The sequence below is a fragment of the Aotus nancymaae genome, unplaced genomic scaffold (assembly GCF_030222135.1).
Source record: "Aotus nancymaae isolate 86718 unplaced genomic scaffold, 86718_ANA_hifiasm-v0.15.2.pri h1tg000076l, whole genome shotgun sequence".
In the NCBI taxonomy this organism is placed as follows: Eukaryota; Metazoa; Chordata; class Mammalia; order Primates; family Aotidae; genus Aotus; species Aotus nancymaae.
Window position 1 is genome coordinate 17,367,202 of NW_026988491.1, and position 18,985 is coordinate 17,386,186.

Sequence of the window (18,985 nt, forward strand, 5' to 3'; positions counted from 1 at the left end):
CAGGTGCAGCGGCTCACACCTGTAATCCCAGCGCTTTGGGAAGCCGAGGCAGGCGGTTCACCTGAGGTCAGAACTTCGAGACCAGCCTGGCTAACATGGTAAAACCCCGTCTCTACTAAAAATACAAATATTAGCCAAGCATGATGGCACATGCCTGTAATCCCAGCTACTCGGGAGGCTGAGGCAGGAGAGTCACTTGAACCCGGGAGATGGAGGTTGTGGGATCGTGACACTGCACTCCAGCCTGGGCAACAGAGCAAGACTCTGTCTCAAAAACAAACAAAAAAAAGAGGCCGGGCGTGGTGGCTCATGCCTATAATCCAAGCACTTTGGAGGCCAAGGCCGGCGGATTACCTGAGGTCGGGAGTTCAAGACCAGCCTGACCAACATGGTGAAACCCTGTCTTTAAAAAAAAAGAAAAAGACAAGACAAGAAATTGTAGTTTAAAATGTTCCAATAGCTTCACAATTTTTTATTTTTATTTTTATTTTTCGAGACAGAGTTTTGCTCTTGTTGCCCAGGCTGGAGTGCAATGGCATGATCTTGGCTCACCGCAACCTCTGCCTCCTAGGTTCAAGTGATTCTCCTTCCTCAGCCTCCCAAGTAGCTGAGATTAAAGGCACCCACCACCACACCCAGCTGATTTTTGTATTTTTAGTAGAGATGAGATTTCACCATGTTGTCCGGGATGGTTTCGAACTCCTGACCTCAAGTGATCTGCCTGCCTCAGCATCCCAATGTGCTGGCATTACAGGCGTTGGCCACCACCCGGCCCAGTATTGTCCTTCTTGTAGAGTATTTGCATTCTGACAGGGATTTATCTCTGAGGTTTTTATCCCCCAAGATAGGGAGGATATGAGGCTTTATCTTGAACCAAGTTTCCTAACTCTTCATTTCTAGTCTGGAGAAGTAGGAGAATGAGGGTCTTCCAAAAGTACCCAAAAATATTAAGAATGACAGAGAATGAGCAGGAAAAGGAGGAGAGCTTGAAAGACCAAAAGTGAGGCCAAGGATGAGATTTGTGATCTGAGGGATGGTGGAACACAGAGCGGGCTGGCAGAGAACAGGCAGGTCCACACTGCCTTCCATGTCACTCTCTTTGCCGTTTGTCCTTCATGAAGAGATCCTGGTATAGCTATGGCCAAGTGAAGCAGCATTGTGTTTATTTCGTTCATTTAAAGTTTAATAGGAGCTTGCTGAAAGTCAAATGCCACCCTAAAGAGAAACTAGACACGGTCACACAGTCATATGACGAATCACAAGTGAGAGTACGCACAGATTCTGTCCCTTGCCCTGGAAGACAACACCAGTAGACTTTGCTTAGTGCCAGACGAAAACAAGTGAATGCTATCTCTTTGACATGTTCTTTCTGTATAAGTCAGATGCATTTGAAATGAACTCACTGGGGCTTGGCATGGTGGCTCATCCCTGAAATCTCGGCACTTTGGGAGGCCAAGGCAGAAGGATGGCTTTTGGCCAGGAGTTTGAAACCAGGCTGGGCAACATAGCAAGATCCCATCTCTACAAAAAATTTAAAACATAGCCGGGCATGGCGGCACATGCCCAGTAGCTGAGGCAGGAGGATCACTTGAGCCCAGGAGGTCAAGGCTGCAGTGAGCTATGATTGCATCACTGCACTCCAGCCTGGGTGACAGAATGAGACACTGTCAGTAAGAAAATAAAAAATAGGGCCGGACGCGGTGGCTCAAGCCTGTAATCCCAGCACTTTGGGAGGCCGAGGCGGGTGGATCACGAGGTCAAGAGATCAAGACCATCCTGGTCAACATGGTGAAATCCCGTCTCTACTAATAAGAAAAATTAGCTGGGCATGGTGGCGCGTGCCTGTAGTCCTAGCTACTCGGGAGGCTGAGGCAGGAGAATTGCCTGAACCCAGGAGGCGGAGGTTGCGGTGAGCCGAGGTCGCGCCATTGCACTCCAGCCTGGGTAACAAGAGCGAAACTCCGTCTCAAAAAAAAAAAAAAGAAAAAAGAAAATAAAAAATAAAAGAAGGCCAGACACAGTGGCTCAGGCACAGTGGCTTATACCTGTAATCCCAGCACTTTGGGAGACCAAAGTAGGTGGATCACTTGAAGCCAGGAGTTCGAGGCCAGCCTGGCCAACATGAGAAAACCACGTGTCTACTAAAAATACAAAAATTAGCTGGGCGTGGTGATGCATGGCTGTGATCCCAACTACTCGGGTGGCTGAGGCACAAGAATTGCATGAACATGGGAGGCAGAGGTTGCAGTGAGGATAGACTGCACCACTGCGCTCCAGCCTGGGTGACAGAAGGAGACCCTATCTCAAAAAAAAAAAAAAAAAAGAAGAAAATATTGACATATGAAACCACACAGATGAATCTCAGATGAGTCATCTGAAGCGAAAGAAGACAAGACAATCGCAAAAGGCTACAGATTGCATGATTCCATTCGTATGACATTCTGGAAAAGGTAAAACTCTAGAAACAAAACGTATCAGTGGTTTCTAGGGACGCAGGGTGTAAGGAAGGGTTGACTACAGAGGATCAGAGGGAAATCTGGGGAGGTGATGGAAGAGTTCTATGTCTTTTATTTTAAGAGATGGGGTCTTGCTATGTTGCCCAGGCTGGCGTGCAGTGACTATTCACAGGCACGATCCCACTACTGATCAGCACGGGAGTTTTGACCTGCTCCGTTTCCGACCTGGGCCGGTTCACCCCTCCTTAGGCAACCTGGTGGTCCCCCACTCCCAGGAGGTCACCTTATTGATGCCGAACTTAGTGTGGACACCCGATTGGCATAGCGCACTACAGCCCAGAACTCCTCGACTCAAGCAATCCTCCCATCTCAGCCTCCTGAGGAGCTGGGACTACAAGTACGTGCCACCGTGCCTGGCAGAGTTCTATATCTTGATTGTGGTGATGGTTACTTGATATGGTTTGGTTGTGTCCCCACTCAAATCTCATGTCGTGAAAGGGACCTGGTGGGAGGTAACTGAATCATGGGAGCAGTTACTCCCACGCTGTTCTCATGATGGTGAGTGAATTCTCATGAGCTCTTACAGTTTTACAAGGGGTTTTTCCCCCTTTGCCCAGCATTTCTCTTTCCGGCTGCCATATGAAGAAGGATGTGTTTGCTGCCCCTTCTGCCATGATTGTGAGTTTCCTGAGGCTTCCCCAGCCATGCAGATGTGTGAGTCAATTAAACCTCTTTCCTTTATAAATTACCCAGTCTCAAGCAGTTCTTTATGGCAGCATGAGAATGGACTAATACATTATGTAACTGTATACATTCATCAAAACTTCAAGAACTATACAATAACAGGAGTGCATTTGGCTGGGTGCAGTGGCTCACACCTGTAATCCCAGCACTTTGGGAGGCTCACGGGCCTCAGAGTCTGGGAGCACAGCGTCCTCCTCCCACCTGTGGGTCAAAGCAGGACAGGATGGTGTCCCCAGGGCTGAGCACTGCCCCAGGCCCTGTCATCACCCCTCAGCACCATCCGTGCAGTAATGAGTCTCTGGCTTAGCCAAGGCCTTCGTTCCTGGCATGGAGAGTTTGTTCCCAGCTGCGTTTCCGGGGGTGCTGGGGGAAGGGTTCCGTGGAGCGAGACAAGGTGTCCTTGGGAGCAGGGTTCCACAGGGAAGCGTTTGGGAGCCCTGTGTCACATGGGGCAGGCGGATTTCACTTCCAGGGTCTCTGCTCTTATGCATCAGGATGCTCCTGGGACGGGTGTGGGCCCCACACTGCACCCACAGGGCTCTATGTGACAAGTGCCCAGGAACAGCCTGAGACCACCGCCCGGCAGGCCCGCCTTGTCCCCATCCAGCTCACCCAGAACCTTCACCAGCAAACTTCCCGCTGAGGTCCTAGAAGGAGTCGCCATCTTCTGCTACCGTTTCCTGTCCCATTTGCTGAGGGTCACAGACCCCGATGGGGAAGTCAGTCCCTGTTTTCCCAGGGATTGCCCTGCTCGCTGGGCACTCCTCAGGGTCCCGCCCTCGTCTGAGATGGGCCAGGATCCTCCGGCGATGGGGGCCTGGGGCTGGGGCTGATGGCGGACGGCAGAGCGTGCGGCTGAAAAGGATTCCAAGGAGACCTTCGGGTTTAAGTCAGATGCACCTACCAGATGCCACCTACCAGGCTCTACAGTCAAAATATTGGCTTTTTCTTATTTTTTAATCTATGGGAGAAAAATGTAAAATTCTAGTTCTTTTCTAATTCTGTTTCTGAAAGTTGGAGTCAGCTGCCAGCATTTTTTTTTGGCTACAGTGTGCCTGGGCCCAGCTCACGGGCAGTGGGTGGGCCTAACTCCCCAGGCAGATGGGAACTGCTTCCAGAACCTTCCAGTACACAGGAGGGTGGGGCTAGGCATGGCGGTGTCTCCTCTTTGAAATTAAGAACAACCTTTCTTGTAGCAAAGATGCACCTGATGATGGTGCCCTCCCCGTGTTGTCTGGGCCCCTATTTACAAGCATGCCTTGCCTTTCCTGGGGGTAGCCACGCTCTAGCCCCTGGGGGGCCTGTTGCAGGGGCAGGGTGGGCCCATCGCCCTTGGTGGCTCCTGGAGAGCTGCTGACATGCTGTCCCCTCACTTGGTTTGTGCTGCAATAAAGGCCATCTTCTCACTCTCCTGCCCTCCTTGCTCTTTGGATCCTGGAGCCACAGGCTCAGCATGGCCTGTCACCCCTATTGTCACTGAAAAGCCCCAGAAGACCAAGAAGTCACCTTGAGAAAGTGGGAGAAGAAAGAAGATGGCCCTTAGACAGCAGGCCTCCACCCCAGTGTGATTCCCTACGCTGGTTCCAGTTCCGAGCTGGCTGGGAGCCTGGATCCTCGTGTGGCCCCGGAGCCCTGGCGGCCCTGAAGATAACAGCCTCCCCGCACCTGCCTCCTCATCCTGTAGGAGGATGGTAAGAAACCCTGGCTGCTGGGGCGTCTGGAGGGCTCTGTGGGCCACTGCTGGGCAGACGCATGGATGCCATCGGGGGTGGCAGCAGCACCACATGGTGACCGGGGAGATTAAGATGCAGAAGGCAGAGTGGCCCCGAGGCAGGCTGCATGGACCGCACTGCTTCTCCCCGGAGCCTCCCTTCGAGGGGAGGCCTCAGGACTGATGCCCACATAGACTCTTGTCTTGAAGCGCAGTGGCCGGTGCTCTCACTGGTTCCCAGCTCACTTAAAACCCGCTGCCCAGGAGATAGGCCAGCCCAGGGAGGCACTGGGACAGCCCCCAGAATCAGGACCACATGGTCCAGGCTTTCCATGATTGCAGATGCCTGTTCTCTGTCCCCACATGTCCTTGTACCTCTGCTCACTGCAAATGGACACCCCCAAGGAAGGCCGACAGCCAGGGACTCCAAGAGCCAGGATAGCAGCCAGCTCCACATGCTGAGGCAGTTGCTGTGGAGATGTGTATCCCACTAAATGCTTCTTCCTGGTACTCATCCGCACCCTAGTCACTGCGTTAAGAATCCATCCAAAGCCAGAATTGACCAGGCACAGTGGCTCATGCCTATAATCCCAGCACTACGGGAGACTGAGGCGGTTGGATCACTTGAGGTCAGGAGTTCTAGACCAGGCTGGCCAACATGTTGAAATCCCATTATTAAAAATGCAAAAATTAGCCAGGCAAGGTATTGCATGCCTGTAGTCCCAGCTACTCGGGGGGCCGAGGCAGGAGAATCACTTGAACCCAGGAGGCAGAGGTTACAGTGAGTTGAGCGTGCCATTGCACCCCAGCCAGGGCAACAGAGCAAGACTCTGTCTCAAAAAGTAATAAACCCATGCAGAAACATCAAAGCCTTAAGTCCCTACTGGACGATAGCATCTTAGAAAAGAGGGAAATAGGCTGGGCAGGGTGGCTTACACCTGTAATCCCAGCACTTTGTGAAGACAAGGCTGGCAGATCACAAGGTCAGGAGTTTGAGACCAGCCTGGCCAATGTGATGAAAATACGATGAAACCCCGTCTCTTCTATACGAAAATTAGTCAGGCACGGTGGCAGGCACCTATAGTCCCAGCTACTTTGGAGGCTGAGGTAGGGGAATTGCTTGAACGGGGGAGGCAGAGATTGCAGTGAGCCAAGATTGTGCCACTGCACTCCAGCCTGGGCAAGAGACCAAGGCTCCATCTCAAAAAAAAAAAAAAGTGTGTGGTGTGGAAATGCTGTTACGAGCAGGGGAAACGTCGCCAGGCTGTTAACAGGAAGCCGGCAGACGAAATGCTAAATGAGTTCTCCTCTCGCCCGTTTTTCCAGGGCGTTTTTGTGGCAGTACATGTTTTGTGGCCAGCAGGAGCTATGTGGGACATTTGCTACAGATGAATAACCCCACAAGTTGTGGAGATGAGAAACAGTCACATGCATGCCTCACTGGAAAGACCCCAGAAGTCTGGGGCTGGGTTGCACTTTCTTCGATCCCTAAGTGTCTGGCACGTACTCAGGTGTCCCTTGACACTTCGAAGGACACCCCTGTGCCCTGCGGGGATGGTGCACGCTCACCAGCATGCTGGCACAGGAGACAGCCTGGCCTGTAAATTTCTTAATAACAAGGACCTCTCTGTCATCCACGGCTTGCAGTGATGTCTGCACATAGCTTGGAGGAATTCAACTCTGAGCATTTTGGAGAACCTCAGAAGTAAGTTAATAAAAGGAATATGGGCCAGGCGCGGTGGCTCACACCTGTAATCCCAGCACTTTGGGGGGCCGAGGCGGGTGGATCACGAGGTCAAGAGATCAAGACCATCCTGGTCAACATGGTGAAACCCTGTCTCTACTAAAAATACAAAACATTAGCTGGGCGTGGTGGCGCGTGCCTGTAGTCCCAGCTACTCAGGAGGCTGAGGCAGGAGAATTGCCTGAATCGAGGAGGCGGAGGTTGCAGTGAGCCGAGATCGCGCCATTGCACTCCAGCCTGGGTAACAAGAGCGAAACTCCGTCTCAAAAAATAAAATAAAATAAAAATAGAAGGGATATACAGCGGCTTTCCGGCTGGCTCCTCCACACCAGTGAGCATCGGGAAAGCCATGTGGGCTGAGGGCTCAGCTGAGTGCCCATGGTTAAGAAGCTGCTGGGTCCTGCAGAGGGTGATCTGTCTGGCAGTATACTCTGTCAGAGTCAAGGGAGTGGGAGGCTGGGGCTCAGGGTGGAACAGCTCAGCCCTGGGCAGGAGCCATCCCTTCCAGCAGAAGAATGCAGTCAACTGTCTTCGCGCATCTTTTTCCCCAAGCTGTTTTCTTGCGCGTGTGCATGTGTGTGTCAAAGTGGACGGTATAGACAGTGTGTGTGTGTGTCTCTGTGTGTGTCAAAGTGGATGGTATAGACAAAATCTCCCTATGTCTCTATGTTGCCCAGGCTGGTCTCAAACACCTGGCCTTGAGCCTCCGTCCTCGGCCTCCCAAAGTGCTGGGATTACAGGTGTGAGCCACTGCGCCCGAGCTTTCGTGAACATCAGGTTGCGTCTGAGCGTACGGGTCAGGGGAGGACATAAGAGCAGGGGGAGAAAGGAGCAGCCTCGGGCTGCTGGGTGATGACGAGCTGTCTATGGACATTTTGCCAATTTGGATGAACTTAGCCACCAAAAACAAAGAAAAAGCCCAGCAGGTCAGGCCTGGTGGAGGGGAGGGAGCCTCAGGCTCCCACACAGGTCATCCAGACAGTACTAGTCACCCACACAGCTGAGTGCTGCGCAGGTGTGGTGCCAGTAGCAGGACAGGAGTGCTGCGTGTGGGACTCATTTACCCCAAACAGCTGCCTGGAGAGGCCATGGGTCGCCCAGTTGGAAGCCGGGGTGAGGGAGAGACTGGCGGTGACCCCCCCAATCCTGGCCGCTCTGGGCCAGCAAGGAGGCCCTGACTGCTTGAATTGGGACCTAATCTTTCCTGCCTCTGACACCCCCTTGAGCCAACTGGGTGCCTGTGGGGCTGCCCCTGGTGCAGCGAGGCTGGCATAAGCCTGGGTACCTGGAGGATGGGGCAGTCAGCACCCCGAGCTCTGTCCTGGACAAAACCAGCGGAGGGCCACGTACTGGGCAGGACCAGGCATCGGACGCTGGTTATGGGCCTGGCCGTTCAAGGGCCCGGGCTGAGCATCCCGGAAGCCATGGGAAGCAGACAGGACCCCTCCCTCCGCCGACGCCCACAGCCCCAGCTGGGTCTGAGCCCGTGTGGGCTCCAGGATGGCACCCAAGACTGCTCCGTTCATCTTCTGCAGGGCTCCAGGAGCGTCTGGGGAAGCGTGGGGCAGCGCCCCCTGGATCCAGCCCTGTCTGGAGAAGGCAGCACAGGCAGGTCCCTCTGAGATGAACTCCAGCACAGCCCCAGCAGCTCCTCTTCCCCATGGCCAGGGTCCCACCCAAGCAAAAAGGCCATGGTAGAGGAGGTTAAAACTTTATTTGGCTTATAAAATTCCATGTTCTGAGAACATGCTCTGAGCGTGCAGAAAGCGCAGGATGCTGCTCCCGGGTGAGGGCTGAGGCCGGGCCACCTCTGAAGCTGCTGCTGACCCCGTGGGCTCAGACCGGGACAGAGTACCAGGCCCAGTGGTGGTGAGAGCGTGATGGCCACCACCTCTGATGGGGTCTGCTGGTGCTGCTGCAGTCCCTGGCGGGCTGGACACTCACTCTGGCAGCCGCCGGCCCCCACGCCGGCCGCGGTTGTCCCGCCATATGCAGTAGTTGAGTGTAGTCGCAAAGGCCAGCCAGGCCAGGTAGGGGTAGAGCAGGCGGGCAGCCAGTGGGCTCACCCGGTACCAGGACACGGTGGTGGCTGCGGCCGCGCCACTAACCAGCAGGAGGTCTACCAGGGCCTGCAGAGATTGGGGGAGGAAGGACAGGGAGGCGTGAGGCACTACATCCACCCAAGTGCGTGTCCCACAGCCAACCCCCGCTGGATTAGGGAGTCAGGAGCCTCATTCACCCCCACTCCACCCTTGAGAGACCCGGCCAAGCCCCTTTCTCGTCTCAGCCTCAGTTTCCTCATCTGTAAAATGGGAACACTCATCCCACCTGACTCAGGCCATGTGTGGAGTGCACATGACATGCCTGAAGTGAACTCGGCTCCTTCAAGGGTGCGCTGGTGGCTTAGGAGGCCTTGCACGTTCCTTCCCCTCTCTGAGCTCAGAGCCTTCGCTGAGGGCAGCCCCGACCTCCCAGCGTTACTACTACAGGGCCCGAACAAAAACTTGCTACTGGCCGGGCGCCGTGGCTCACGCCTGTAATCCCAGCACTCTGGGAGGCTGAGGCAGGAGGATCCTTTGAGGCCAGGAGTTCAAGACTAGCCTGGACAACAAACTGAGACCCCTGTCTCTACAAAAAGTTTAAAAATTAGTCCAGCACCATGGTGCACACCTATAGTCCCAGCTACTTGGGAGGCTGAGGCGGGAAGATTGCTTGAGCCCAGGAGGTTGAGGCTGCAGTGAGCTGGGATCACACCACTGCACTCCAGCCTTGGTGACAGAGTGAGAGACCCTGCCTCAAAAATAAATACTCGCTGTAAACCATCAAGTACTGTCCCTAAGAGGTGACAGTGGGGCCACACGTCCTGTGGTTAACTCCACACCACGGACTCAGCAGATCTCTCTTTAAAAAGGGGTTGCCAAGGCCGGGCGCAGTGGCACACACTTGTAATCCTAGCACTTTGGGAGGCCGATGTGGGCAGATCACGAGTTCAGGAGTTCAAGACCAGCCTGACCAACATAGTGAAACACCGTCTCTATTAAAATACAAAGCCAGGCATGGTGGCGTGAGCCTGTAATCCCAGCACTTTGGGAGCCTGAGGCGGGCGAATCATCTGAAGTCAGGAGTTCATGACCGGGCTGGCCAGCATGGTGAGACCTGGTCTCTACTAAAAATACAATTAGCTGGGCGTGGTGGTGCACGCCTGTAATCCCAGCTACTCATGAGGCTGAGGCAGGAGAATCACCTGAACCTGGGAGGCGGAGGTTTCAGTGAGCCGAGATCATGCCACTGTTCTCCAGCCTGGGTAACAAAATAAGATTCTGTCTCAAAAAAAAAGAGGCTGCCAGACACAGTGGCATGGCCTGGAGTCCCAGCTACTCAAGAGGTGAAGACAGGAGTATCGCTTGAGCCCAGGAGGTCGAGTCTGCCCTGGGCAACATAGTGAGTCCTCATCTCTTAAAGAAGTTTAAAACTTAAAAAAAGAAAGAGTTGGCCGGACGAGGTGGCTCACACTTGTAATCCCAGCACTTTGGGAGACCAAAGTGGGTGGATCACCTGAGGTCAGGAGTTCAAGGCCAGGCTGCAAAAATTAACCACGCATGGTGGCGTCTACCTGTAGTCCCAGCTACTCAGGAGGCTGAGACAGGAGAATGGCTTGAACCTGGGAGGCGGAGGTTCCAGTGAGCCAAGATCATGCCACTGCACTCCAGCCTGGGTGACAGAGTGGAGACTCTGTCTCAAAAAAACAAAGAGCTGTCATATAGAGGAGCCAGTTTCCAGCCTGCTGCCTCTGAGGGTCACCTACACAGTACCAGGCATCACGTGGGTTTTCCTACACAGTGGCCCCTAAACCCAAGCCTGCAACCCCTTCTGCCTTCATAGCGTCCCTCACTAGAGGAGAGTCAGTGGAAGGGAGGCTCCAGAACATGGCTCTCGCCTCCCCGGCCCTGCCAAGAGACACTGACCCTGTGTCATGTGTGATGCCGCACGTCGTCCAAGTGTCAGATCCGGGGATCAGGGACACATGCCGTGGCCACACTTACCCAGCCCATTTGTCGGGCACCAAAGAAGATGGGGGGCCACGCCCAGTTCAGGGCCAGCTGCCCGGTGTAGAGGCCCAGGGGAACCACTGCCTCCTCTGTGAAGCCGCCCAGCTCTTTCCATACCAGGTAGGAGCCATACCTGAAACAGAGGCCGCAGTTCAGAGCACCATTAGGAAAAAAACCAGGAGCCTTGCCCACCTTTAAGTGGCACAGTGATGGCTCCGGCGTGACCTGACACTGACTGCTGTGTGATCTCAGGGAAGTTGCTTGACCTCTCTGGCCCTTCATTTTTCATAGGGTTGCTCTAGGGATTGTAGTTAGCACATTGGCAGTGCTTCATGGGGTACCCGGCATACAGGACACTCAATAAATACCTGTCATTTTCATCACTGTCACTGCTGTGAAGGGGAAGCACATGGTGTGAGCAGGTAGAGGGGAGGCTCTTAACCTAGCCAGGGCACTGCATGGAAGTTGGGACATTTGGGCTGGGCCTTAGAGGATGAATAGGAGTTTTCTAAGGGAGAAAACCAGACATGCAAAGGCTTTGAGGCAGATGTGAGACGCTGAGTCAGTCTTCGTGACTGCAGAGTAAGGTCCAGGGGTTTGGGGGAGTCCTGGTCACGGGAGGTATTAACACAGGGCAATGATAATGCCAGGAATAGTAGCCGATGCCCTCCAGCACTCACAGGAGCCAGCCCTACCGCTTCCCAAGCGTTCACTCATTTCATCCTCATGACAATGCCGTAAGGCAAGCAGTGTCAGCACCCCCTTTACACAGGAAACTGAGGCACAGGGCGGTGAGGTGACTGAGATCTCTTGGCAGGTCCTCAGTGAATAAAGTCAGGACAGCCAGGGCCAGAGCCCAGGCGCTCACCCACTAAGGAGGGGTTTACCTTATCCAGAGCCACAGGGAGCCCCCAAAAGTTCCCCCGAAGAGAGGCTGGTGGAGTAGAAAGGCCAAGTGGGTGTGGGGAGCCAGTCTGGGCAGGGCCTGGGCCGGGAGGGGTAGGGCCCAGGTGACACCCAGATTCCAGGGCCTTATTCCCATCAGAGCCGGGCACCTGGCCTGGCTTCTTCTATCCACCCCCTGGAGTGCCTGGCACCTGCCTCCCCACCCTGCACTGGGCTGGCACAGAACCAGAATGCAGGGAACATTCCAGAAGGAGGGTGGGAAGCTGACCACGCCTCCTGGATGCAGTTCTCAGCTACAGCCACCAAGGGGCGCCCTACCCCTCCCAGCACATCCTTCCCTGTTGGAATTCCCCTGGTCTAGTCCCAGGGCCTCAGGCCAGACTGAGCCTGAAGCGGGCTGTGGGAAGTCCACACTTGCAAGCCCTGTGTCCTTGGGAGGCCCCTTATCATGGCGGCATTGAATAGGAATGAGATGAGCCGGGCTCTGGGCAGGAGTTCAACAAAGGAGCTGTTCCAGGGGCTGTCGCTGCCGTTGTTAATCTTGGAAAGCTCCATGCCACTGCCCATGCCCAACCTTTACACACTACGGGCCTCCGCCTGGAGCTATGACCACGGCAGGGATGCCCGGGTGGGGTGAGCATCCGACCTGCCCCTCCCAGGGGCCCAGGAGGAGAAAGTTCAGTTGTGCAATCTGCCGGCCTGCAGCTTCCCCACCCTGGCTTGCCAAATGTGGCTGGGGAAACCATGCTGTGGCCTGGGGCCTGCCTGGAGGAGACCCTCTGTCCTGGGCAAGCCTCTCTTTGCAAAGGGCCAGGCTCATCCCCAGGCTGGCACCCATGCCCACCTACCCCATGGCCGAGTAAAGCGTGCCCCAGACAGGGCCCAGCATCCAGTGGGGCGGGTGCCACGAGGGCGTCTGCAGGGTGCCATACCAGTGGAGACCCTCGCCATGGACAAAGTGGGAGCCCACGAAGCACCCTAGGCTGGGTGCCAGTGTGAAGCCCACGGCAGGCACCCAGGGAGGGGCCATGGCTGTTGCAGCTGCTGTTCCAGGGAGCTCTGAAAGAGAAGACAGGGCTGGGTGAGGACATTCCTGAGGCCACAGGGTCAGGCCTGTGTCTCCTCCAGCATCCCCAAAAGGCCTGTCACCCACAGATCAACCAAACAGTCAGCTGATCAGGAGGCACAGAGATGGGCAGGGCAGGCGTGGCTGAGTGAACGAATTTCCAGCCCTGCTCCCTGCCCCAGCTGCCTGGCCTCACCTGTGCCCACCCTACCTCAACCTTGGGTCTCCTGGCATGACCCCTCCTCTCTGCTGCCTCCTTCAAGGCCAGTTTGGGTCCCCTCTGCCAAGAAGCCTTCCCAGCCTACCTCCCTGGGCCAAGTCTCAGCCCTGGGGGCCCTGCCAAGCCAGTGGTTTACATTCCAGCACTTCAGGTTCATCATTCATTCATTCACTCATTCATTCGGTGACTGGTATCAGAGTTTGACTCAAATCCCTTTCCTCACTGCCTCACTGTGACCTCAGGCAAATCACACCAACTTGGGGCCTCCGTTTCCCCCTCGGTAGGGAGGATATCAATGCTTACCTACCTTGAGCACAGCTCAGTGCACAACAGCAAGGAGGGGACCCCACTAAAACCATTGCCCCTTCCCCATGCACCAGAGACAGAGCAGCCCGCCTGGGGCCACAGTGCACTGCCCTGGCGGCAACGCGGCTCCCACCCTGACCTCATCAAAAACTAAGGGCTAAGCTCCCACTCACTCTGATTCTAGGTGGAGAATCAGGTGTTGTCTGCTCGTCTGAGACAAGAAGCCACACAACCCGATTCAGCTCAGCCAACTTGCAGCAAGGCCTGTTGGGGCGAGGGCCAGGACCCAGGCGGCACAGGGTCGGGGAGGCCCTGCGAGGTCACAGACTGGGGCTGAGGGAGCCTGGACCTCAGAAAGGGTCACCCTGACCAGGAGGAGATGCCACGGGAAGGACAGTAAGCACTTTCACCCCAGAGGAGCGCAAGAGACAAGCAGTCCAGAGGACACGGAGGCAGCCGAGCTGAGGGGAGGTGGGGGTCAGCAGAGACTGTGCTGGGGCAAGTCGGGCAGCAGCGGCAAAAAGGGCAAAGGGCAAAGCCAGCCCCAGGGAGAAGGGGCAGCTGCTGGCCTGGGATCCATGGAGCTGTGTGAGCACAGAAGCAACCTCAGCGCCCAGCAGCTGGGGACTGTTAAAGACTGGCTGCCCCACAAAACGAGCTTTTGAAGGCTTTTTAGTGATGAGAAAGTTGTTCTCAACATAACATGAAGAAAGCAGAATATAACATTGACTACAGAATGACCCCAATTTGGGCAAAAAATGGATAACATAGGTATGCATTTTTTTTTGTTTTGAGATGTAGTCTTGCTCTGTTGCCCAGGCTGGAGTGCAATAGTGCCATCTCAGCTCACTGTAACCTCCGCCTCCCAGGTTCAATTGATTCTCCCATCTCAGCCTCCCGAGCAGCTGGGACTACAGACATGTGCAACCACACCCAGCTAATTTTTGTATTTTTAGTAGAGACGGGGTTTCACCGTGTTGGCCAGGCTGGTCTCAAACTCATCACCTCAAGTGATCCACCCTCCTCAGCCTCCCAAAGTGCTGGGATGACAGGCGTTAGCCACTGCGCCCGACCTATTTTAAAGGAACAATCAAAGTGTCAGGCATCCAGCAGATTCCGGTGCTGCCACTTACTGTGACTCACTCCCTTCCTTGGACCTCAGTTTTCCCACCTGTTGAATGGGCAGTTACCCCATCCCCCAAGGTCACTGTACAGATGAGCAGAAAGGATAGACATTCTTGGGGGCTGAGCATGTGACCTAGGTCCGGGCAAGAAATGTTCCTGTTTTCTCCCTCCCTCTCCCTCCTGCCCTGCCCTCCAGCTTCCAGGGCACATGTGCTCATGAGGTGGGGGTGGGGTCTGATGTCACCACACACAGGAAAGGCCTCCTTCCCCGCGGTGGGAGGTACCGCTGAGCACTGGCCCTGCACCAGCACTAAGTGGGTGTGGAGCTCTGGACTGCAGCGCTGGGAGCACCTCCCAGCTCAGCCTCCCACTACATCCTCTCAGGCAAGCCCGGGCCGGCTCAGCCTGCTGCTCATCTGGGCAACCGAGACATAACCGCTGCTCTGCTGGAGTCTGCGTGAGTCCACAGCTGAGTGACATTGTGTGGGAACCATAAGGAGCCACGTTCAGCCTTCACTGGAAACGTGCCGAGCCAGGGTGCCCGTACGTGCCTTTTCCCAGGACGTGCCCAGTTGAGGCCCACTTGCCCCAAACTGATGGCCCATTCTCACTCTCACACGTGTCCCTGTCCAGGTGAGCAAGGATAATGCCACCAGCATGAGACACATGGACATCCAGAACCCCTTGCTACGACACAGTACAGACGGGGTCTCGCTCTGTTGTCCAGGCTGGTTTTTCACTCCTGGGCTTGAGATCCTCCCATCAAGGCCTCCCAAAGGGCTGGAATTACAGGTGGGAGCCTCTGCGCCTGGACTTAACTAATTTTAGATTTGGAGAAAAGTGACAAAAGTAGTACACAGCCCCCACATGCCCTTCACCCAGCCTCCCCTAAGAGTGCGGTTGTCCAAACCAGGAAGTGAGCATTGGCAGGACACGGCCTAGGGACCTTTCCTGAAATCCACCAGGTTCCCACTGGTGAGCTCTGCCTGCCCCGGGATCCCACCCAGGATCCCACGTGGAGCTTGGTGGTTCTTCACCTTCCTCTCCCGCAGGCGCCAACGTTTTCCTCATAGTTCCTCGCCTGTCGTGACCTTGGTGCTTTTGGAGCGTGCTTGGGGGGGCACTCATTGTGGAGAACGGTCCCCTCCAGGTTTTCCTGTGGTTGTACTGGGGCTTTGGACCAGACCCATCACTGCCCCAAGGGATCTCATCTCCAGGGCCTCCGTGTCCCCATCTGTGAGGTGGTAGTCAAGCCAGTGGGTTTCAAGGTGTCTTTCTGTTCTCAGAGACCTCCCTATAGAAGGTGACCCAGAAGACCGGGCACGGTGGCTCCCGCCTGTAATCCCAGCACTTTGGGTGGCTGAGGCAGGTGGATCACTTCAGGTCAGGAGTTTGAGACCAGGCTGGCCAACATGGTGAAACTCCATCTCTACTAAAAATACAAAAATTAGCCCAGTGTGGTGGCACACACCTGTAATCCCAGCGACTCAGGAGGCTGAGGCAGAAGAATCGCTTGAACCCAGGAGGCGGAGGCTGCAGTGAGCCGAGATTGCACCACTGCACTCCAGCCTGGGCGACAGAATGAGACTCCAATCTCAAAAATAAAAAGAAGGCAACCCAGAAACAGAACAAGGAATGTGCCCCTTCTTTGATCCCCCTGCCCTAGCTACACCCAGCTCCCCTGAGCCCTGTCTTTCCAGCGAAGCCACCACTGTCCCAGGGACGTGTTTTCAGGCTTTTTTTCAATGACTCATGGCTAACCGTCCTCATCATAACCTTTGTGCGAATTTTTCATTACAAAAGTAACCAGTGCAACAGCCCACAGGTCTGGAAAACTTCACAGCCAACCCGGCCATCGGGTGGCCTGGGAGAGGGTGGAATGAGGGTGGGGCATCCAGGGGGAATTGGTTCTGTTAAGAAAGACTGCTTCCCTTTCCTTCAAGGTTCAGGGGTTAAGGTGTTTTTTTTAGTAAAAAATAAAGAACCAGCCTGGCCAACAGGGTGAAACCCCATCTCTACTAAAAAGACAAAAATTAGCCGGGCTGAGGCAGGAGAATCACTTCAACTCAGGAGGCAGAGGTTGCAGTGAGCCCAGATGGCACCACTGCACTCCAGCCTGGGCGATGGAGCGAGACACTGTCTCAAAAATATATATAAATAAAAATAAAGAAGAAATGAAGAATGACTTCCTTAGTAGTCTAATGGTTAAAAAATTAAAAAGTCTACTATTTTAAACAAAGAGCGCACATCCAGGCATTGTTTGCCCAATTGAAAGTAAAGAAAACGTAGATAAGCCAGGAATGGTGGCTCATGCCTGTAATCCCAGCGCTTTGGGAGGCCAAGGTGGAGGATCACTTGAGCCCAGGGGTTCTGCAGGGGACTGCAGTGAGCTATGATTGCATTGCTGCACTCCAGCCTGCGTACCAGAGTGAGACCCTGTCTCAAAAAAAAAAAAAAAAAGAAAAGAAATGAAATGAAACAAAACAAAACAAAACAGAGATTCAAAAATGAAATAATGAAAAAGCTAAAGTGAAAAGTAGGCTCTCTCCCTGTCAGCCCAAGCCCCTCACCCCACCTGGAGAACCCACTGTCAATAGTTTCTGGTAAATCCAGCCAGACATGGTGCCTCATGCCAGGCACAGGTGTGTATACATGACAGGACACACACACACACACACACACACACACTCCCAGGAAAGAAAGTGGCCTTCGGGGCACGGTGGAGGAGGCAGGCTGGGATCAGACTGCACTGGTCCAGGCCGTGGCTCCACCATGCCAGCTTCGTAACTCTAGACAATGACTTCCTTGGTAAACCTCAGTTTCCCCCAGTTTCCAGCACTCCCCTGGGGGCCCAGGATTCCCGAAGAGCCTCCCCGTGGGGCTGCCAGCAGTCAGGTGGAGACTCAGGGGCCGCCTGCCCCTGCTGGGCTGAGACTGGCTCTCCTGCCCTTGTTACACGGCCCCTTTCACCGCCAGTGGAAACCTGCCTCACGCTGCCCTGTCCCAGGCCCCATTGACTCCACAAACGCCGGGCCTCGCCCGTGTTCTGGCAGCAGGCCTTTAGGGGCAGGGCCTGCTGTGTGCCAGGCGAGCTGAGCGGTTGCTTCCTGTACACCACCACCCTTGATGTCCTCGCCCTGCCTGAGCTCATGCTGGGACAGCCTCAAGTCCTGTCTCTCCTGCCATCCAGCCCAGGGCACATGGCTGGTATCGGGTATGGCCAGGCCATGGCAGGTTGGCCAGAGGGGCTCCAAGCCCACGCCAGGCCATGGCCTCTGGAAGCTGCCCCCACGAGCAGCGTGTTCACATCAGGAAGTGCCCGCTTCTCCCACCTGGGCTCCCGTTTCTTTGCAAGGGCCAAGGGGAACAGACAGGTCCTAGAGGCTGCTCGGCTCACAGGAAGCTCAGTCCAAGCTGCAGCGCACCTCGGCCCCGCACTGGGAATCCAGGGACAGGGGGCATCTAACCGGCCGTGGGCAAACAAAAACTTCCCCGATCTGAGCTATTCTCCTCCTCTATGAAACGGGATGTCTCGGGGAATCAGGAGCCCGAGGTCTCCCAGACATTCTGAGACCCTCAAGGGAGCTCCGCGTGGCATTGCCTATGTGCGGAATGGGCGGGAAAGGGAGCATCTGCCAGTCCTGGGACCGCGCTTCCTGCAGGAGAAGCCGCGCTGCCAGGAGCGGGACGGGGCGGGGTTGTCCAAGTTTCCCCTCCCGAGCCCCGGACTGGAGGCCGCCGGCGCGGGAAACCCGGCTGCGGCCCGGACTCGGCTGCCCGCCGCTCCCGCCCCTGACCCGGTAACCGAGTCCCAAGTGCTGCCCCGGGCCGCCCCCTCGTATATCCGGTCCACGGCTCCGGCCTCAGTTTCCCTGTGTCCCGCGGCGCTGTCGGAGTCGCACCCGTGCGGGCCCCACTTCCCGCTGCCCACTCTGGGTCCCGTCCTCACTCACCGGCGGCGAGGGCGCGCTCCGGGAAGGGCACCGCCGGGCAGAAGTTAGCCAGGCCGCTGTCCCGGGGCTCGCCCCGCTCCTTTTTCAGCTATTCACAGAATATGTTATCAATTTTCTGTCACTCTCTCTCCCTGGAGAAACGAATATTATTTTGATTCTACAGAGAAAATAAAAGAGGTATCCTGAAAAATAAAAAGGGATTTGAGTTTTTTTCTTTCTGTGTAAGAATTCAGACATTAGTAGCACTGAATCTTGTCAGATCAATTCCCTGCAGAAGGCTAAAGCCTGCAGTGGTCCAGGATCCGTAAACTCTACAGATGTGGGAAAAGAATGATAAAGGGAAGCTACTAAATATTCCTTTACTAAACTGTGCATGCAAAGCATGTCGATTGCCCCTGGTTTTAACTATCTGCACCGTAAATAAGAGATCTATCAGCCAAGTAGTTAGAGGTGAAAGACTCTCCTATTATCCTTTTAATTCCAATAAAACTATTCAACCAATTTTATTCACTTACACTGTTAATAAATTAGACCCTATCCTTTAGAAACCTTGCTCAAGTTGAAAACAGAAAAAAAGGGTCATATCTTTCAAATTTTTCTCTCCAATTTCTACATATTAATTAATCTTATGCACTGGATTTTGAACTATGGAAACAAATTTTATTTTTGTGTTTAGTCAAGTAAAAACACTATGTAAAGGAAAAC

General features: G+C 54.7%; 1 protein-coding gene across 2 annotated transcripts; it reads right to left on the reverse strand.

The window, feature by feature from the left end:
* Positions 1–8,350: 8,350 nt before the first annotated feature.
* On the reverse strand, positions 8,351–18,337 carry LOC135271317 (translocator protein-like). Of its 2 annotated transcripts, none has more exons than XM_064368346.1 (4): positions 18,281–18,337; positions 12,459–12,669; positions 10,699–10,837; positions 8,351–8,784 (listed from the first exon to the last, which is right to left on the reverse strand). In XM_064368346.1, the coding sequence occupies exons 2-4, from the start codon at positions 12,638–12,640 to the stop codon at positions 8,596–8,598; spliced, it is 510 nt and encodes a 169-aa protein (XP_064224416.1). In that variant the 5' UTR covers positions 12,641–12,669; positions 18,281–18,337; the 3' UTR covers positions 8,351–8,595. The 2 variants fall into 2 exon arrangements, with proteins under 2 accessions (XP_064224416.1, XP_064224417.1); XM_064368347.1 differs by lacking the exon at positions 18,281–18,337 and adding an exon at positions 14,208–14,272.
* Between the last annotated feature and the right edge of the window lie 648 nt (positions 18,338–18,985).

What these genes read in the sequence shown, in the direction of transcription:
- LOC135271317 (XM_064368346.1), bottom strand. Translation starts at nt 12,640, where the DNA reads ATGGCCCCTCCCTGGGTGCCTGCCGTGGGCTTCACACTGGCACCCAGC. An exon ending in ACGCTTTACTCGGCCATGGG is followed by an intron (nt 10,838 to 12,458) that starts GTAGGTGGGCAT and finishes CCTCTGTTTCAG; the next exon opens with GTATGGCTCCTACCTGGTAT. An exon ending in GTGCCCGACAAATGGGCTGG is followed by an intron (nt 8,785 to 10,698) that starts GTAAGTGTGGCC and finishes CAATCTCTGCAG; the next exon opens with GCCCTGGTAGACCTCCTGCT.